The sequence below is a fragment of the Corylus avellana genome, chromosome 1, assembly GCF_965113065.1.
Source record: "Corylus avellana chromosome 1, dhCorAvel1.hap1.2, whole genome shotgun sequence".
Taxonomy (NCBI): domain Eukaryota; kingdom Viridiplantae; phylum Streptophyta; class Magnoliopsida; order Fagales; family Betulaceae; genus Corylus; species Corylus avellana.
Window position 1 is genome coordinate 6835753 of NC_142490.1, and position 14133 is coordinate 6849885.

Sequence of the window (14133 nt, forward strand, 5' to 3'; positions counted from 1 at the left end):
TCATAAGCACCCAAAGTTCAGTGACTGAAGTACCCGAGTAATAAAAAGGAGGCTACGATAAACTACCAGTACAACTGAGACTGAGGTCAAATTTCATGTTAATTTGAAATAAATAAACGATTCAAGCCAGCCACAACAAACATAATTGTCCCTTGAGATATTAAGGGGAAAGGAAAGAAGCATTCTGAAACTGGTTGATCATTACGATAATTCCATTTAACAAGAGTATATAGACAAACATAACTTTGCAAGTTCAAGATACATTAGAAACTGACAACCAGCAACTAAACCCACGAAACCAAAGAAATCACCTTTCCTATTGATGCTGCAAACCGGCAGACACCCCATTTAATCTTGATTCTGTCGTCGCTTTGTAGCCTGAAACAGCGTCAATAACTAACCGAAAACTGACTGAAACAACCAAAACTCAAGTCATCATATCTCAAACCAAAATACTCCAATACAATTAGGAACCTAGTTGGAGAAAAGGTCCTCTCAAGCACAAAATCAATATCAATAATAGTACAATCTGTTCCCCAATATCAACATATATAAATCAACTCCATAGTGCCCAGAGAACCCCATCTCCTCACAAACAACACCACAAGTGCCCCTAGAAAGACAATTACCGGAATACCCACTAGAAATCAAACCCCAAAAAACCAATTACTGCTGTGAAATCGGTCTTTTAGCGCAATACCCACCAGAAATCAGACCTCAAAAAGCCGATTCCCACCTTTGATGCCGTCAAAAATTCATGAATGACAACAGAGAAGAACTCATATCCGAGTATACGTGGTCCTCAGTGGCTGCTGAGTCCCCACAACCGAGACCAACCCACCTTCCACAGCGCTCTCCTCGTCAAGAAACAAGTCCTCCCTGCCCCGAAACGCTGCGTGCAACCCGACAACCACGACCCCAATAATGAGAGCCACCAACACGTTCAACCCCACATCGGTCAACACCAATGCGATCACAGTAAAAAGGCCCAGCGCAGCGAGCACGACTCTGTCGTCCAAGCTCTGCCCGAAGAGGACGACCGGGGCTTCTCTACCGAAGTAGAAGTAGAGCCAAGCGACGAAGACGATGAGGTAGACGATCATGGAGACCGGGTGCCAGAGGAGGCTGACGAAGAGGACGAAGAGCACAGCCATGGTGTAATTGGCCCGGAAGTAGTAGAGGTTCTGCCTGATGCGCGACATGGCGTCCTGATAGGAGTATGGGAGGGAGAAGGCCGATATTGGGGTGACGAGCTCGGTCCATGGCCGGCGCGTGGCTATTATAGTTCGGGTTGCTTGCGTGGCGCGTGATATGAAGGTCAGGGACGTCGGCGATGAGGGCGGTGGTTGTGTGGTGGTGGTGGTTGTGCTGGAGCCGTAACCGGCAGGTGACTTGAACGTCATTACTGTTAGATATATGAATAAAAAGCGTCAAAATTTTCTTTTAGATCTGAAGAAACTTTGAGCGAGAGAAAGCCCAAAGGCAAGGCAAGGCAAGGCAAGGCAAAGTTTCTCTCAAGGCAAACAGGGGACTGGAGGAGGGAGGCGAAGCCTATTTTACGCTTTTTATGGTTTGCTTTTTTATTACATCAGAAAATTAATGTTTTAAAGCGTCTTGAAATGGACTTAGATTTATTTTTTTTAGCTAAAAATAAGAGAAAACTTTGCTTTCAACTCCTCAATTATCATTTATTTTGATATGTTTCCTAAACTTTAAAACCTCTCAATTTGGATCTATGAATTTTCAATTGCAGTCAATTTGAATCCTTCCGTTAGATTTTAAACGTTAAAAGTTAGATAATGATGTTTATACTCCTAAGTTTTTTATAAAATTTCAAATTTACCCTTAATTTTAAATTAAAAATTAAAAAATATATATTATATAAAAAGAATCCCTCTTTTTTCAAAATTTTTTTTCTTCATTTTTCTTTTTTAATAAAAATTGAAGGGTAATTTTGTCTTTTTAAGGGTTTTAACGGCAAAAATTGACAGAAGGATTCAAATTGACTGTAATTGAAAGTTCATGGGTCTAAATTAAGAAATTTTGAAGTTTGGAGGGGCATGTCAAAATGGGTGGTAATTCAGGTGTCCAAAGTGAAGTTTTTCCTAAAAATAATGTTTTATGTCTTAAATTCCTAAAATATGAGTGATATTTTATATATTCTTTTGAAAAAAAAAATATAAATAATAAATAAATTGTATCAGAGCCAGATGTCCTAAGTTCTAATTATGACTATGTCAATTCACCTAAATATTTCACATATTAAGCATCACCTATTATAAAGGAAGTTTGACCCCGCACGTGAATGAGAGCGTTCAAATATAAATTTAATAATTAAATTTACTTCTTCTTATCAGCTTAAATTTTTAAGACAAGCTGTAATTTATCATAATGGTGACGATAGTTTTCATCAAAATTTCAAATGAAAGTTTAGGGTGAGAAATTATTTTCTGTTTTAAACCCTAAAAAAAGGTTATTACTAATAGGTGAATCCATATAAACTAATTTTGTATTTTTGCCAAGAGTTCAACCAAAGCTATGTCACATGATGGATGGAGTTTTATGTTACTAAACCCCAAAATTTTGCCATTTTGGGCGTGACCCCCAACCCAAGTTTTGTATTTTTTTGGCTTTGAATGCCATAAGCTTCAAAAGGGGTTGGTGCTCTTCACAGTTCACTCAATGGCTCAGCCAGGGTTCCAGCCATTGTCGTGATTGCAAGAGTCTGCTGCCTACATTAATCCAAGAAGCAAATATGTCCAAAAAAATAAAAACCTTCGTGTCGGCATCCAATTGGCTACAATTCTCAGTTTGGATTTTAGTATGCTTGATTGCAATTGTGAGAGGTTTTTGATGGATTAGAATCTTTTACAACTTTTTATTCTCAAATTACGAAATTTAAGTAGCTTCTAGACATCAAAATGCTTCAAAAATGTCAATATAAAAAAAATAGGGCAAGTTATTATTGTAGTCAGAAAAAAAATTTTCTTCACAAATTGTTTTTTCTTCACTTTTGCAGAAAATGCTTACTTTTTAGAAAACCAAAATACTATTTTTGGTTCAAAGCTTTTTTTACAACTTAGAGAGCAAGAATTCGATAAAAATATATTCAATTATCAACTGTAACATTCTACTTTTTTTTAATATGTGACATTTTTTAAGCATTTCGATACTTAGAAATGTCTTAAATTTTCTAATTTAGAAATTTACAATGTCTTTAAAATTATAGAGAATTTTAATGCTTCTCGAAAGAAAATTCACTTGTCTGAACAAGTACTCATACAATTAAATCATGCTCGAAACATGTGGGCCCCATCGGTCCCATCAAAGGCTTTTCTCAATTGCGATTACACAATAATCAAAACAAGCGAATTAGTCCAAATTTTGACATTTCTTCATATTGCAATTCCAAGTAAGCATTAGTTTTCTTGCATGCACTAATCCTTAAAGCCCATGGCTAAACGTTGAGCTCCTTTTTTATTTTATTTTATTTTATTTATTTATTTATTTATCAAATTAAGTTTGATTTTAAAAACGACAACGTTTGCTGTAATTAAAATCTGGCCCTTGAATTTTTTTTACCGGATCCGATTTCTATATACTATCAGCGCTGCGTTGCATAAAACATTCTTTTGAAAAAATGTTTGAAATGGATTTTGAGCTAAATAACGTTTTCTATCCTAATGAGCATATAAATCGGAAAAGTGTTTCCTTTGACTAACAATTTTCAATTACACCAAATAATAGGAAATGCAAAATACATTTTCTAGCACCACCCAAACAAAAATTAGAAGCTCTTTGGGCTAGATCTTGAAGGAGAAGGCGTTTGAGCTTATCAGAAAGAGATAAAACCCAGTTAACTTCAAAGGAATAGAGACTGTTTTTTATGCTGAAGCTACCCAATGAACTGTAGAGTTTGCACTCTGATGAACTTTTGAAAAGCCTATCAACATGAGGCTCTTTGTGGCTGTTTTCTATGGAGAAGATGAAGAACACAAAGATCTGATCAAGGTCTCATTTTCAGGCTCGACAATTACTTCACTAATAGACCCTCAAGGAAGAAAAGGACTTATCCAGATGCTGCTATGGCTTCCAAAACTAATGCCAAAAGGGCCATTATCTTTGAAATATGCCGGCCACCACCCTTTCGACATGGTCTCTCACTACCACCACTCGTTGCGAGTTGTCAAATACATTATCTTCTGGCCAAACGAGAAAGTGAAATAGACAAGGGTAGCCATGGCAGCCCAACCTAGTTTGCAATTCTCAGAGGTTTCCCCAATCATAACTTTCAAGACTAGAACTAGAAGGATCAACACCAGAGGAAAAAGAAACTGTTTCCGGTCTCACAAGCCAACAGGCCGGTCCAGTTAGGCTCAAATTTTTTAAGTTAAAGTCAGCACGATATATAATTATTCCCGAAGGCTTTCGACACCATGAACTGAGAGAGAGGCTAATCACCATTAAAGTTTAAGTTAAATCGCAATAGTCAAGTTATGAACATACCATACAATTCTCTAATATTTATAAGTATGGAGACGTGAGACATGGAAAGATGAAATGACATTCAGAGTAGACAGAAATTGATGTTTTTTTTTTCTACTAAACAATGTGAGCTTTTGAAGGAATCGTCAATTCATGCAGAGAACAGATACAAAACTTTCAACTCATGTAGCAAACTTACAAAGACTCATAGTTGAATCTAATGTATTAATACCCTCTCATCATATGGCTCTCTCCTTTTCTCTCTCTCTCTCTCTCTCTCTCTCTCTCTAACCCTTTTTTTTATTGGTAAGTTAGACACACACCCAGTGAGACTTGAACCCCAAGATCTCACCCTCCATCTTGCTACAAAGGGAGGAAGTACTGTTTGAGCTAAAGCTCATTGGTCTCTCAGGTATTAAACCTTATCCCAACAAAATAATTGAGACACCATTTCAAAGAATATAACAGCATCAAACCTAATAAGTTACAATCTTGGTTGTTTGAATTCTAAGAACTTTTTTTCCCCTTACCTCTTCTTGTTTTTCTTTCTTCCCTTTACTTGTTTCTCTAAACTTCTAAGCCTTTGACTGATATTTGAAGATGGAGATATTCTTCGGTCTGGAAGCTTCACTGATTCAGAAGGTACTGCAGTAGGAAGCTTCACTGATTCAGAAGGTACTGCAGTAGGTTCCTGTTTGACCATTGTAGGAAGTTTGAGTGCTGAAAATGCAGAGAAGGCAGGTTGTGGGGCACTAGTAGGCTGCGCCACAGGTATTTCAGGAACACCCAAGAACTTCTTTACCCCACGACATTTAAGCACTGCAAAATTCAAAAACAGTCATTATTCAGGAAAAAGAGAACAGAAAACTTCGTTAACATCAATGTCAATTTCTTCATCAAACTTCCAGTCTTCTAAAGCTGAAATTAAAACATGCACATTGCTCATAACTAAACGTGCATATAACTGAAGAAACTTCACATCCTAAGATGGAAAAGGCAGACGCGGAGTTAAATTGCTGGCAAGTTAGAATCTGAAAGGACTCACCCAGCCCATATATTAGCGAAAACAAGTTGGAAGTAATCCAGTAGCAAAATATAGCCTGCAGGGTTATAGAAACAAATATCATCAGCCTGACTTCAAACAAACAGGTAAACCTCCTCATAATGTCACTTGAATTATGTACATAAACAATTTTAACAAAAAAAATAAAAAGTGAAAAACAACCATCAAAACAAGAAAACAAAATACAACCACTCTTTCTATTACTATTAAGATGAAACTACTGGTATTGAAAAATTATCAACTACTTAACGTGTCAAGTAGTCATCTCATGATGATCTTCAAGATTCTAAATTCTACAGTGGACAATAAATAAATTGATATATAACTTGGGACCCTGCTAATGAACTACTATGTTGCCTTTAAAAATCCTTCCAGCATTTCATGCACTTTAGAGGGAAATTTTGTTTTTCAGTGCCTTCATTTTTTATTTTTTTTTGATAAGTTGTTTTTCTATGCCTTCATGAGAAGGGGACATCTGGCTTTATATAGAGAGAATATGCAATGCAGCAAAAAAGTGAAAATAGCTTATGATCGTGTAACACTAAACCCATCTAGCCAATTATGGGAACAAGCATTACAGTGCAATCATTTATTGCTATATTCATTTTTCTGTATTAGAAGTGAACAGAAAAAAGCTTGTATACTATAATATGTATAAAGCACCTAAGAGATAGGAAACTACCTTCGGGAAATTCATGGTAAATGGAACTGTAAGAACAGCAAGACCCCTTGAAACGTTTTTCATGGTGCTAGCAACAGGATTTCCTTCCATACCCTCTTGCATGTTGCACTGAGGAACAGCGAAAAATGAGTTCGACTCTGAGTTTGTTTCAAGAATTCCCCATCCCTCCCCCCAGCAAAATACTCAAAAGCAGAATTAGAATAAGAAATGACAAACTATGTAAGTTAATAGTGAAGAGTTCCCAACCCAGAAGAAAAACAGAGATAAAATTAAGTTCATTCAGTACAGGTTCTGGCATTTAACACTTCAAACAAATTTGAAGATATTTTCTGGCATAGATTAATTACTTATACATAGTTCAATAAAACACTAGTAGAAAATGGTTAGCCATAGAATAATCTGCAAAGAAAATGGCGATTCGGATGGAGCTATCATCCAACTTTTCAACTTCCAAACAATCGTTAAAGTCAATTGATCCCAGGTTCAGCTACTGTCTACTGGGCATAAATGCCACCCTACAATCCTCCAACATCGTAAGTATTCAAATTTGATGAACTTTAACTTTTGATTTTCATAAAAAAAAAAATTAATTCAGCAGCCTAGGTTCAGATCTTATGGATTTGAACATGTTTTAGTGCAACCTTATCCAGATCGAACATATTACTAACTCTAATGAAATAAAGGGGAGCAGAACGTTAGTATTCAATAAATAATTGAGTCAAAATTAATCATGGTAATTTCCACACTCAGTGGCCCCTCCTTAAACAGAAAGTAAGAAAAGTTGGCATAAATGTCCAGACAAAGAAGATACCCACCTCCACGGTTACTAAGAATGACAGTGCTGTCAAGACTGGTAAAATGTATAAAGTATCTGGAGTTGTGAGATCAACAAACCAGTAGGCTCCACCAACTTTGAACGATGGCACTTTTTCTGCCATATTTGAAATCTGCCAAAGAAATGTTATCAGAGATACCTCTAAAGACCAAATCTAAAATCAACAATTAATCATTTGCAGGAAGTTATGGAAAGGAAATTTATCTTACTGCGAGGAAAAAACTGACGAAGATAGGACCTTGTATAAAGAGTCCCTTCAATGGAGTAAATGGACTCACACCATATCTGCCAAGCCCAAATCATAATGACAAAATGAAGATGTCAGGGAAAACATAGGCAACATAAGGGAGAATTGGTCAATCAATGATAGCGGAAGATACAAAAGCTTGCATTAGAAAAGAGAATATCTTACAAAGCTAAACATAACCAAAGATACTCTTTAAGGGAAATCAAGTATAAGTACCACAGCAGGATGCTTTTCTTGGGTGTTTGGTTGGGTCCCTTGTATACCTTCTTGTGCTCTTAAGAGGTTTTTCTGGGTTTTTGGTTTGTTAGGGTGTTTGGTTGGGTTCCTTTGTATACATTATTGTGTACTTAAAGGCGCTTTGCGCTTTTTTGATATATACTACATTACTTATCAAAAAAAAAAAAAAAAGTACCACAGCAGGATGCATCCTTTTTTTTTTTTTCTCTGTGACCTTATATCAAATAATTTTTTCTTCTTTCTTCTTCAGAAGAAGGGAAAAATAAAAAATAAAAAATAAACCTTACACCAGGCTCTAGATGCATAGAACTTATTCCCATGTGGGTCCTACAGATCCAAGACTGATTTTCAAAAAGAGAGGATGGGATGTGGGTCCTACACATCTAATGATTGATTTTCAAAAAGGGAGGATGGATTATTTTGTTGTAATATTTTGAATGGACGTGCTATTTAGTATTTTCCCATTCTCCTTTTTTAAAAATCAGTCATTGGATCTGTAGGACCCACATGGGTGAAGGTGTGGGTTCTACAAATCTAATGGCTGATTTTCAAAAAGGGAGGATAGGAGAATGATGGAAAATAATAAATAGCAAGTCCCTTTGAAAAATTATAACAAATATAATTTTATCTTATGCTTAATGAGTTTTTGATCTATTTCCTAATTTAACTTGGGCCCAGTTAAACGGGGCTTGCACATTCTAAGCCCATTACCTTGGGCATACCTATGGACTAACCTAGGCCTAAGGTAGGAGATGTTACAAAGAAAGGCAGTTACCAACAATGAAAACATAAGGAGGTTTGCATAAGTAGGTTTGTACACAAACAGTACTCCACCCTTAATAAAAGGTAGTTTGTCTTCTTACCCTGAACCTCTCCTTTTTGTTCATACATATCTCCTTTTTGGCTTTACGGCTAATCTAAACTCCAAACTCTAGACCATGAATAGATGAAGCAAAAAATGATGATCTAACTGCCAAATTTTGAAAACAATTTCCTTACTGAATTTTTGAAGGTGAAAAACGCAACCCCCAATGTCATTTGGATCTTTCACTTCTTTTTAAAGTATCTCTTTTCTTCAGCACTTTATCACGTTTCCTCTCCTTTCCCCTATTTTGGGATCCAATAAGAGTCCAAAAGAAAGAAAAGGAAAACTCTTGGAAAACCAATTGCCATAAAACTTTACCCTGATTCATGGTCACTTACTACTGTCCAATCTGCTGACCATTACTAATAGACTTATATGTAACATTCTTCCAATTAGATAATCTCCAACACATTTGTTCTGCACTATTTTCAACTTTTTATTCTACACTACTGTTACATGGCATGAAGATCAAGGAAACTCAAGTAATATGTTTTTTTTGATAAAGCATAAGGCGCCCCAAGGTACACAGGGAGCATACAAAGGATCACCTAACTAGAAAAAGGAAACTCAAGTAATATGTCCAATACAAAATGGCTAATTGAATCTATATAATTTTTTGAATTCTTTAATTTTCTCTATTTCCCAATTAATTCTTACAATTCCATAAACTTCCTGGGTCAATCCAACAGATGATGAAATATGACACAAAATTCAGGGTTTCAAACTTGGGCCTATAAAAGCAGGCATAATATGCAATTTTTGGCATTAATAGAAAATAGTGAGGGAGCAATTTTTTTCGGAATTTTAATAGTTCATTGACGGTCTAAAACCACCGAACAATGCCCTTAATGCAAATGCAAAAAGGAGCTTGCACTACAAACTGCCAATAAGAAATTTGCATGATGCCAATCACAGCTTATTGGGCTCTTTCATGCATTTTATCATCTCAACTAGTGATCTCTATCAGCATCGGTTTTTTTATGGAACCCAAACATAAATACTAGCAACAGAAGTATAAAAGCCACCAAAGAATTTAATTGCCATGAGTTCCTCTTACAGGTCATGGAAAAGTTGCTTACTCCTTAAACAGATTCTGCATTTTTCTTTGACCATCAGCCACAGCCGCGGGGTCCATACCCTGAAAAAAATAAATGAATGTTTATGTGCTAGGAAGGGTCAGTTCTGAAGGATATCTGCAATCCTATTGCGTTCATATCCACAATCGATACAGCCTATCACAAACAAAGTAAGAGAATGCACAGAAAGCTTTGAAGAAATCCCTTTTAAGAGGCAAGGCTTTTTATACACGAGAACATCGAAATGATGGAAAATGAATGAGCAGATGCAAAAAAAAACCTGGCAAGAGGAGATATAAATTTGCATTTTAGGCAAAAAAGAAAATAAGTTAACAGACATTTTCTTCGGAGGGAAGGAAAGTAAGATCAGAGAGGCATGGACACCTTGTCTCTATCAGCGCAAGGATATCTTGAGGCCGATTGGGCAACCTTCGTCATTTCAAGAATGTAACTAGATATTTCTCACAGCACATATACACCCAAGATTAAATGAATTTCCCAGCAGTATAAAGATATATTCTAGTCTACAAGGTAGGTAGGTGAGGTGACAGGCTGGGTTTAAGTAGCATTCTAGATCCCTGGTTTTACATAATTTGAAACCTACACCACCAAATCATGGCCTTTGTGGATCATGTTCAATCATCCAACTAAATAATGATGAAACATAAAAGTTTAGAGAAAATATATTTTAGCCCCTAAACTACCACCGCATTCCTATTTACGCCTCCAAATTTTAAAAGTGACATCGGGGCTCTCCACACTACAATCATGTGTCAAATTAAATACTTGTTCATTTTTCTCCCCAAAGTATCCTTAAATTATAAAAAATAACCATTTAAAAAAAAAAATTAAGGGGGCAAATATGAAAAAGATCACCTCTTTTTGGTATTTTCAGTTTTTTTTTTTTAATTTTTTTTTTCTTCAAATGGTTATTTTTTAAATAAAATTTAAGAGTATTTTGGGGAGAAAAAATGCAACAGTGTCTAATTTGACACGTGGTGGTAGTTTAGGGAACCCGATGTCACTTTTTAAAGTTCGGAGACGTAAATGAAAATGTGGTGGTAGTTCAGGTGACATAAAAACATATGCACCAATAATACACCGGCTATGGCAGTGACTAACAAGTAATGACAGATAGCACAGGCATTGTCATAGGACTCAAAGGGCAATTTCTATCAACATGATTACTGCAGGTGGTCAGTGATATAAAAAGTGATACCATGTCAGTGATGTCACAAACAACAGTTACGTAGAATACCTTATCTTGCATCTGCTGTTTTAACTCCTCCAAGCGCGGTCTCATGAGCTGCAGAATATGAAGGAAACATTAAGGACACATTGCAGTATGTGAAAATAAAAGAATGTATGCTATTAATAAAAATACTGTTTAATATAAAAGAAAAACTATGCAAAGAGTACATTTATTAGTTTTTTTTTTTTTTGGTGATTTACATTTATTAGTTTTGATAGAACATAAAAAGATCTCCCCTCAAAATTTTAACTCCAGAGAATTTTTAATCTACAAAAAAAAAAAAATATGAAGAAGAAGAAAGAAAGATATAAAGCAAACCCCTTTGTGGAAGTGGTAAGTAAATAATTTATGGAATAGGCATGGCATCTAAAATTAGCAAAGCCTTCTTCAAAGTAATGAACAACTTATTTGTTCTCTAGTTATGAGTGCATCAGATTGTCAACAAGCATATCAGACAACAATGTAAATCAGCTGAAACGTACTGTTGTAACTACCAAGTAATTCCACATACAGTGAGTTTTGTGGTAGCTTTAAGTTGATTTATCAAAAGCGGAGCTGTTGCTCCTCGAATCAAAAGAGTCGTTAAAGCTATGGAAGCCCACCTGAAAGAAGTAACAAAAAATAAAATAAAATAAAATAAAATAAAATACTTTCATTTGTAACATCAAATATCATCAAAACTTTGATCGTGGTGTAACCAAAAAACCTATTGGATGATAGATCGCATCTTTAATCCATTGTCTTCTGGCAATAACTTGCTTGGAGTAACTAAAAACCTAGTACTACAACAATACACTTTCTATGAAATGAAAATGGCAACCATTACAAATGCAATTTCAGTGATTGGTTCCATAAATTCAATAGAGTCCACATAATGAATGCTGTAACCATCTAAGCCATATTATGCCATTACAAAGAAATTCATCCCCCTCCTTTACAATGTGTTTGGGAGTTTATGAAGGAAGGGAATAGAAAGGATAAAAATCAAGTGGGAATGGAATACAATTGAATAAATAGGGTTATTTCCTTTTCCTTGGTTTTAATGTTTAAGATAAAGAAAGGAATAGAAAAGATAATTCACTCATCTTAATGAGGAGAATACTTGATTTCTCAAATTTTGAGGGAATACATCTAAAGAAATGGAATGGAATATGGGGTCCATTCCACCCCTTTCCTTTAGAAAAAGTGAAAAACTCCCAAACAAGGGAATGGTGAGTTCCCACCATAGCAATCCTCCCAAAATCCCCCATCCAAACAAGCTATTGATGAGAATCTTCATATGTAGATGAAATGAACAAAACAATTTTCTCTCCATATCACTCACTCTAAAACAGTAGCTATTATTCAGGCAGACAGTGTTAACATCAGCTTTATGCCAATCTAAGTCTTACTAAAATTCGGTCAGTAGAAACCTAAAGTATTCACAGTTCAAAATGCCGGTTCTCCAATGTCAGACGAATGGTATTTTTATGGTGATTCATGCAATGAGAAATGGGTCAATCAAAACACCCACCTCTGATTCTTAGTGCATCATTATTTTTTACGGTCAGTAATTCTTTGAGCATTTTCTTGAGCACCTACACTCTATAAACTATGTTCCACCATATCTGAAATCTGAATGTTGTGATTATTCCAGCATCCAATCTTACGGAAACCATAATGGTACCGAGATATGTCATTCAAAAATTAAGAAAAAATAATTGCAAATGGCTCCTCACCAGTTCAAGCCGGTAAAAGAATGCACACCATCAATAAAGTACTGCAACGCCTTGACAGGCAAGTAAGAATCGGCAGCAGCAATGGCAACCTCATTCACTGCAGCGGCCTGGGAAGCTATTGCTTGCACAGTTGTATCCGTGAGAACCCCAGCAACATCACTCATTATTTCAATTTTGTCCGACCCTTCACCAACTGTAGTTGACATATACCTGGAGAAAGAGGGCCCGGTGCTCGGTGGAAGAAACATGTGAGAACATCCTCTATCAGGGAAAAGGGCCCCAAACCCAGCTGACTTGTTGAAGCTGCTACTTCCGAATGACCTCCTCTGAAGAAAATTATCGACCCTTTGGGACGACAAATCTTCATCAGTTGAGCTATGTTTTCGATCATCGTCATGGAGAACATAACCAAAAGATGGGTGGCATCTTCGAGCTATAAGAGTCGCTCTTGTAGAGAGACTACGCATATAAGCCATTGGTATTCTTCCAAGGCCAAATTCTTAAACCCTAGCAAAACCCCAACACTAAAACATTCACTTATTTGATAAAGTATAAGAGGAAGTATAACAAAAATCTTGGGTAATCAGCTTGCATATCAAAGTATACAAAGATTGAAAGATTAACGGTAGACGGATCAAAATTCTTCAACTCTTATCAAAAACTCAATACAAAAAAAAAAAAAAAAAAAAAAAAAAAAAAAAAAAAAAATCACTTTTAGATCAAACATACGAGAATATGTAACAAAATTTACATAATGTAACACTAAATTTGGGAATTTAAATTCAAGATATAACTCCACAAAGAACCCTAGAAAAACGAGAAACTTACCTATTGAATTGAGACGGTGGCGAGGAGATCTGCGGGGGAAATGAGAGAAAGGGGGAGTGCAGCCAGGTTTTTTTTGTTTTTTCTGTTAAATAGGTCACGGTCCAAGAAGCAGAAGCCTACTTTGTTGTGGTGAAACTATAGGCCCAATAGATTTATATCTATATTATGAGCAAGTTTTATTGGCCCAATAACTTATGGGCCAATGGCCCATATATATAAATATATTTATTTTGATTTAAGATTTTGATATATATAGATATAAAGATTTTTATATTTATGAATTTTATATATTATGTACCAAGCCTGAAAATTTAAAATAAAATATATACTATAAAGTGTTTGATAAATAAAAATATTTATGTAAAAGTTAACTAGCCTAATCTTTTAAGCTTTTTGAGTTTGCATTAAAGATATAATTATAATGTTGATTAGAAAGAAAAAAAGGAAAAAGAAAAGAAGATATAATAATTTTGACAAGGAATTTGTCAGTAATTGTTTTTTGAATTATTAACTTCTTCAAGAATGAAAGTTTGTGTTATTAGATTTCTTGCTAAATTTCAATCAATGGAACAATAAAAATCATTCGATCAAATAGAATAATATTGATAATTAATTATGATTCAACTCCTCTTGTATTTGTATAAACAAGGTAAGATATATAGTGGAAAAAGGAAATTAATTTAGAAGATGAAGGGATGCTTTTGGCAAATGTGAAAACCAAAATAAGAAATACTTGACAAGTTTTGGTCAATTTTATGCAAGACGTAAAATGATTTCCAGAAAATGATTTTGCATTTTACGGTGTTTAGTGCGACGTAAAATAGTGGTCAAATTGAAATCATTTT

The 14133-nt window shown here is 35.2% G+C and overlaps 2 protein-coding genes across 3 annotated transcripts; both read right to left on the bottom strand.

Moving 5' to 3' along the window:
• Positions 1 to 191: 191 nt before the first annotated feature.
• On the bottom strand, positions 192 to 1576 carry PRA1.E (prenylated RAB acceptor 1.E). Its single transcript, XM_059582248.2, has one exon. The coding sequence runs from the start codon at positions 1401 to 1403 to the stop codon at positions 780 to 782; it is 624 nt and encodes a 207-aa protein (XP_059438231.2). The 5' UTR covers positions 1404 to 1576; the 3' UTR covers positions 192 to 779.
• A 2978-nt stretch (positions 1577 to 4554) lies between these two features.
• On the bottom strand, positions 4555 to 13361 carry OXA1 (inner membrane OXA1-like protein). Of its 2 annotated transcripts, none has more exons than XM_059584620.2 (10): positions 13289 to 13361; positions 12461 to 12967; positions 11254 to 11344; positions 10749 to 10796; positions 9494 to 9552; positions 7275 to 7350; positions 7046 to 7177; positions 6231 to 6338; positions 5531 to 5585; positions 4555 to 5304 (listed from the first exon to the last, which is right to left on the bottom strand). In XM_059584620.2, the coding sequence occupies exons 2-10, from the start codon at positions 12934 to 12936 to the stop codon at positions 5012 to 5014; spliced, it is 1338 nt and encodes a 445-aa protein (XP_059440603.2). In that variant the 5' UTR covers positions 12937 to 12967; positions 13289 to 13361; the 3' UTR covers positions 4555 to 5011. The 2 variants fall into 2 exon arrangements, with proteins under 2 accessions (XP_059440603.2, XP_059440602.2); XM_059584619.2 differs by having other exon boundaries at positions 12461 to 12984; positions 13289 to 13332.
• Positions 13362 to 14133: the final 772 nt, after the last annotated feature.

Coding starts and splice junctions, on each gene's coding strand:
- PRA1.E (XM_059582248.2), bottom strand. CDS start 1,403: ATGACGTTCAAGTCACCTGCCGGTTACGGCTCCAGCACAACCACCACC.
- OXA1 (XM_059584620.2), bottom strand. CDS start 12,936: ATGGCTTATATGCGTAGTCTCTCTACAAGAGCGACTCTTATAGCTCGA. Junction 10,797..11,253: donor AAGCTACCACAAAACTCACT/GTATGTGGAATT, acceptor CATATTCTGCAG/CTCATGAGACCGCGCTTGGA. Junction 7,178..7,274: donor TCGTCAGTTTTTTCCTCGCA/GTAAGATAAATT, acceptor TTTCTTTGGCAG/ATTTCAAATATGGCAGAAAA.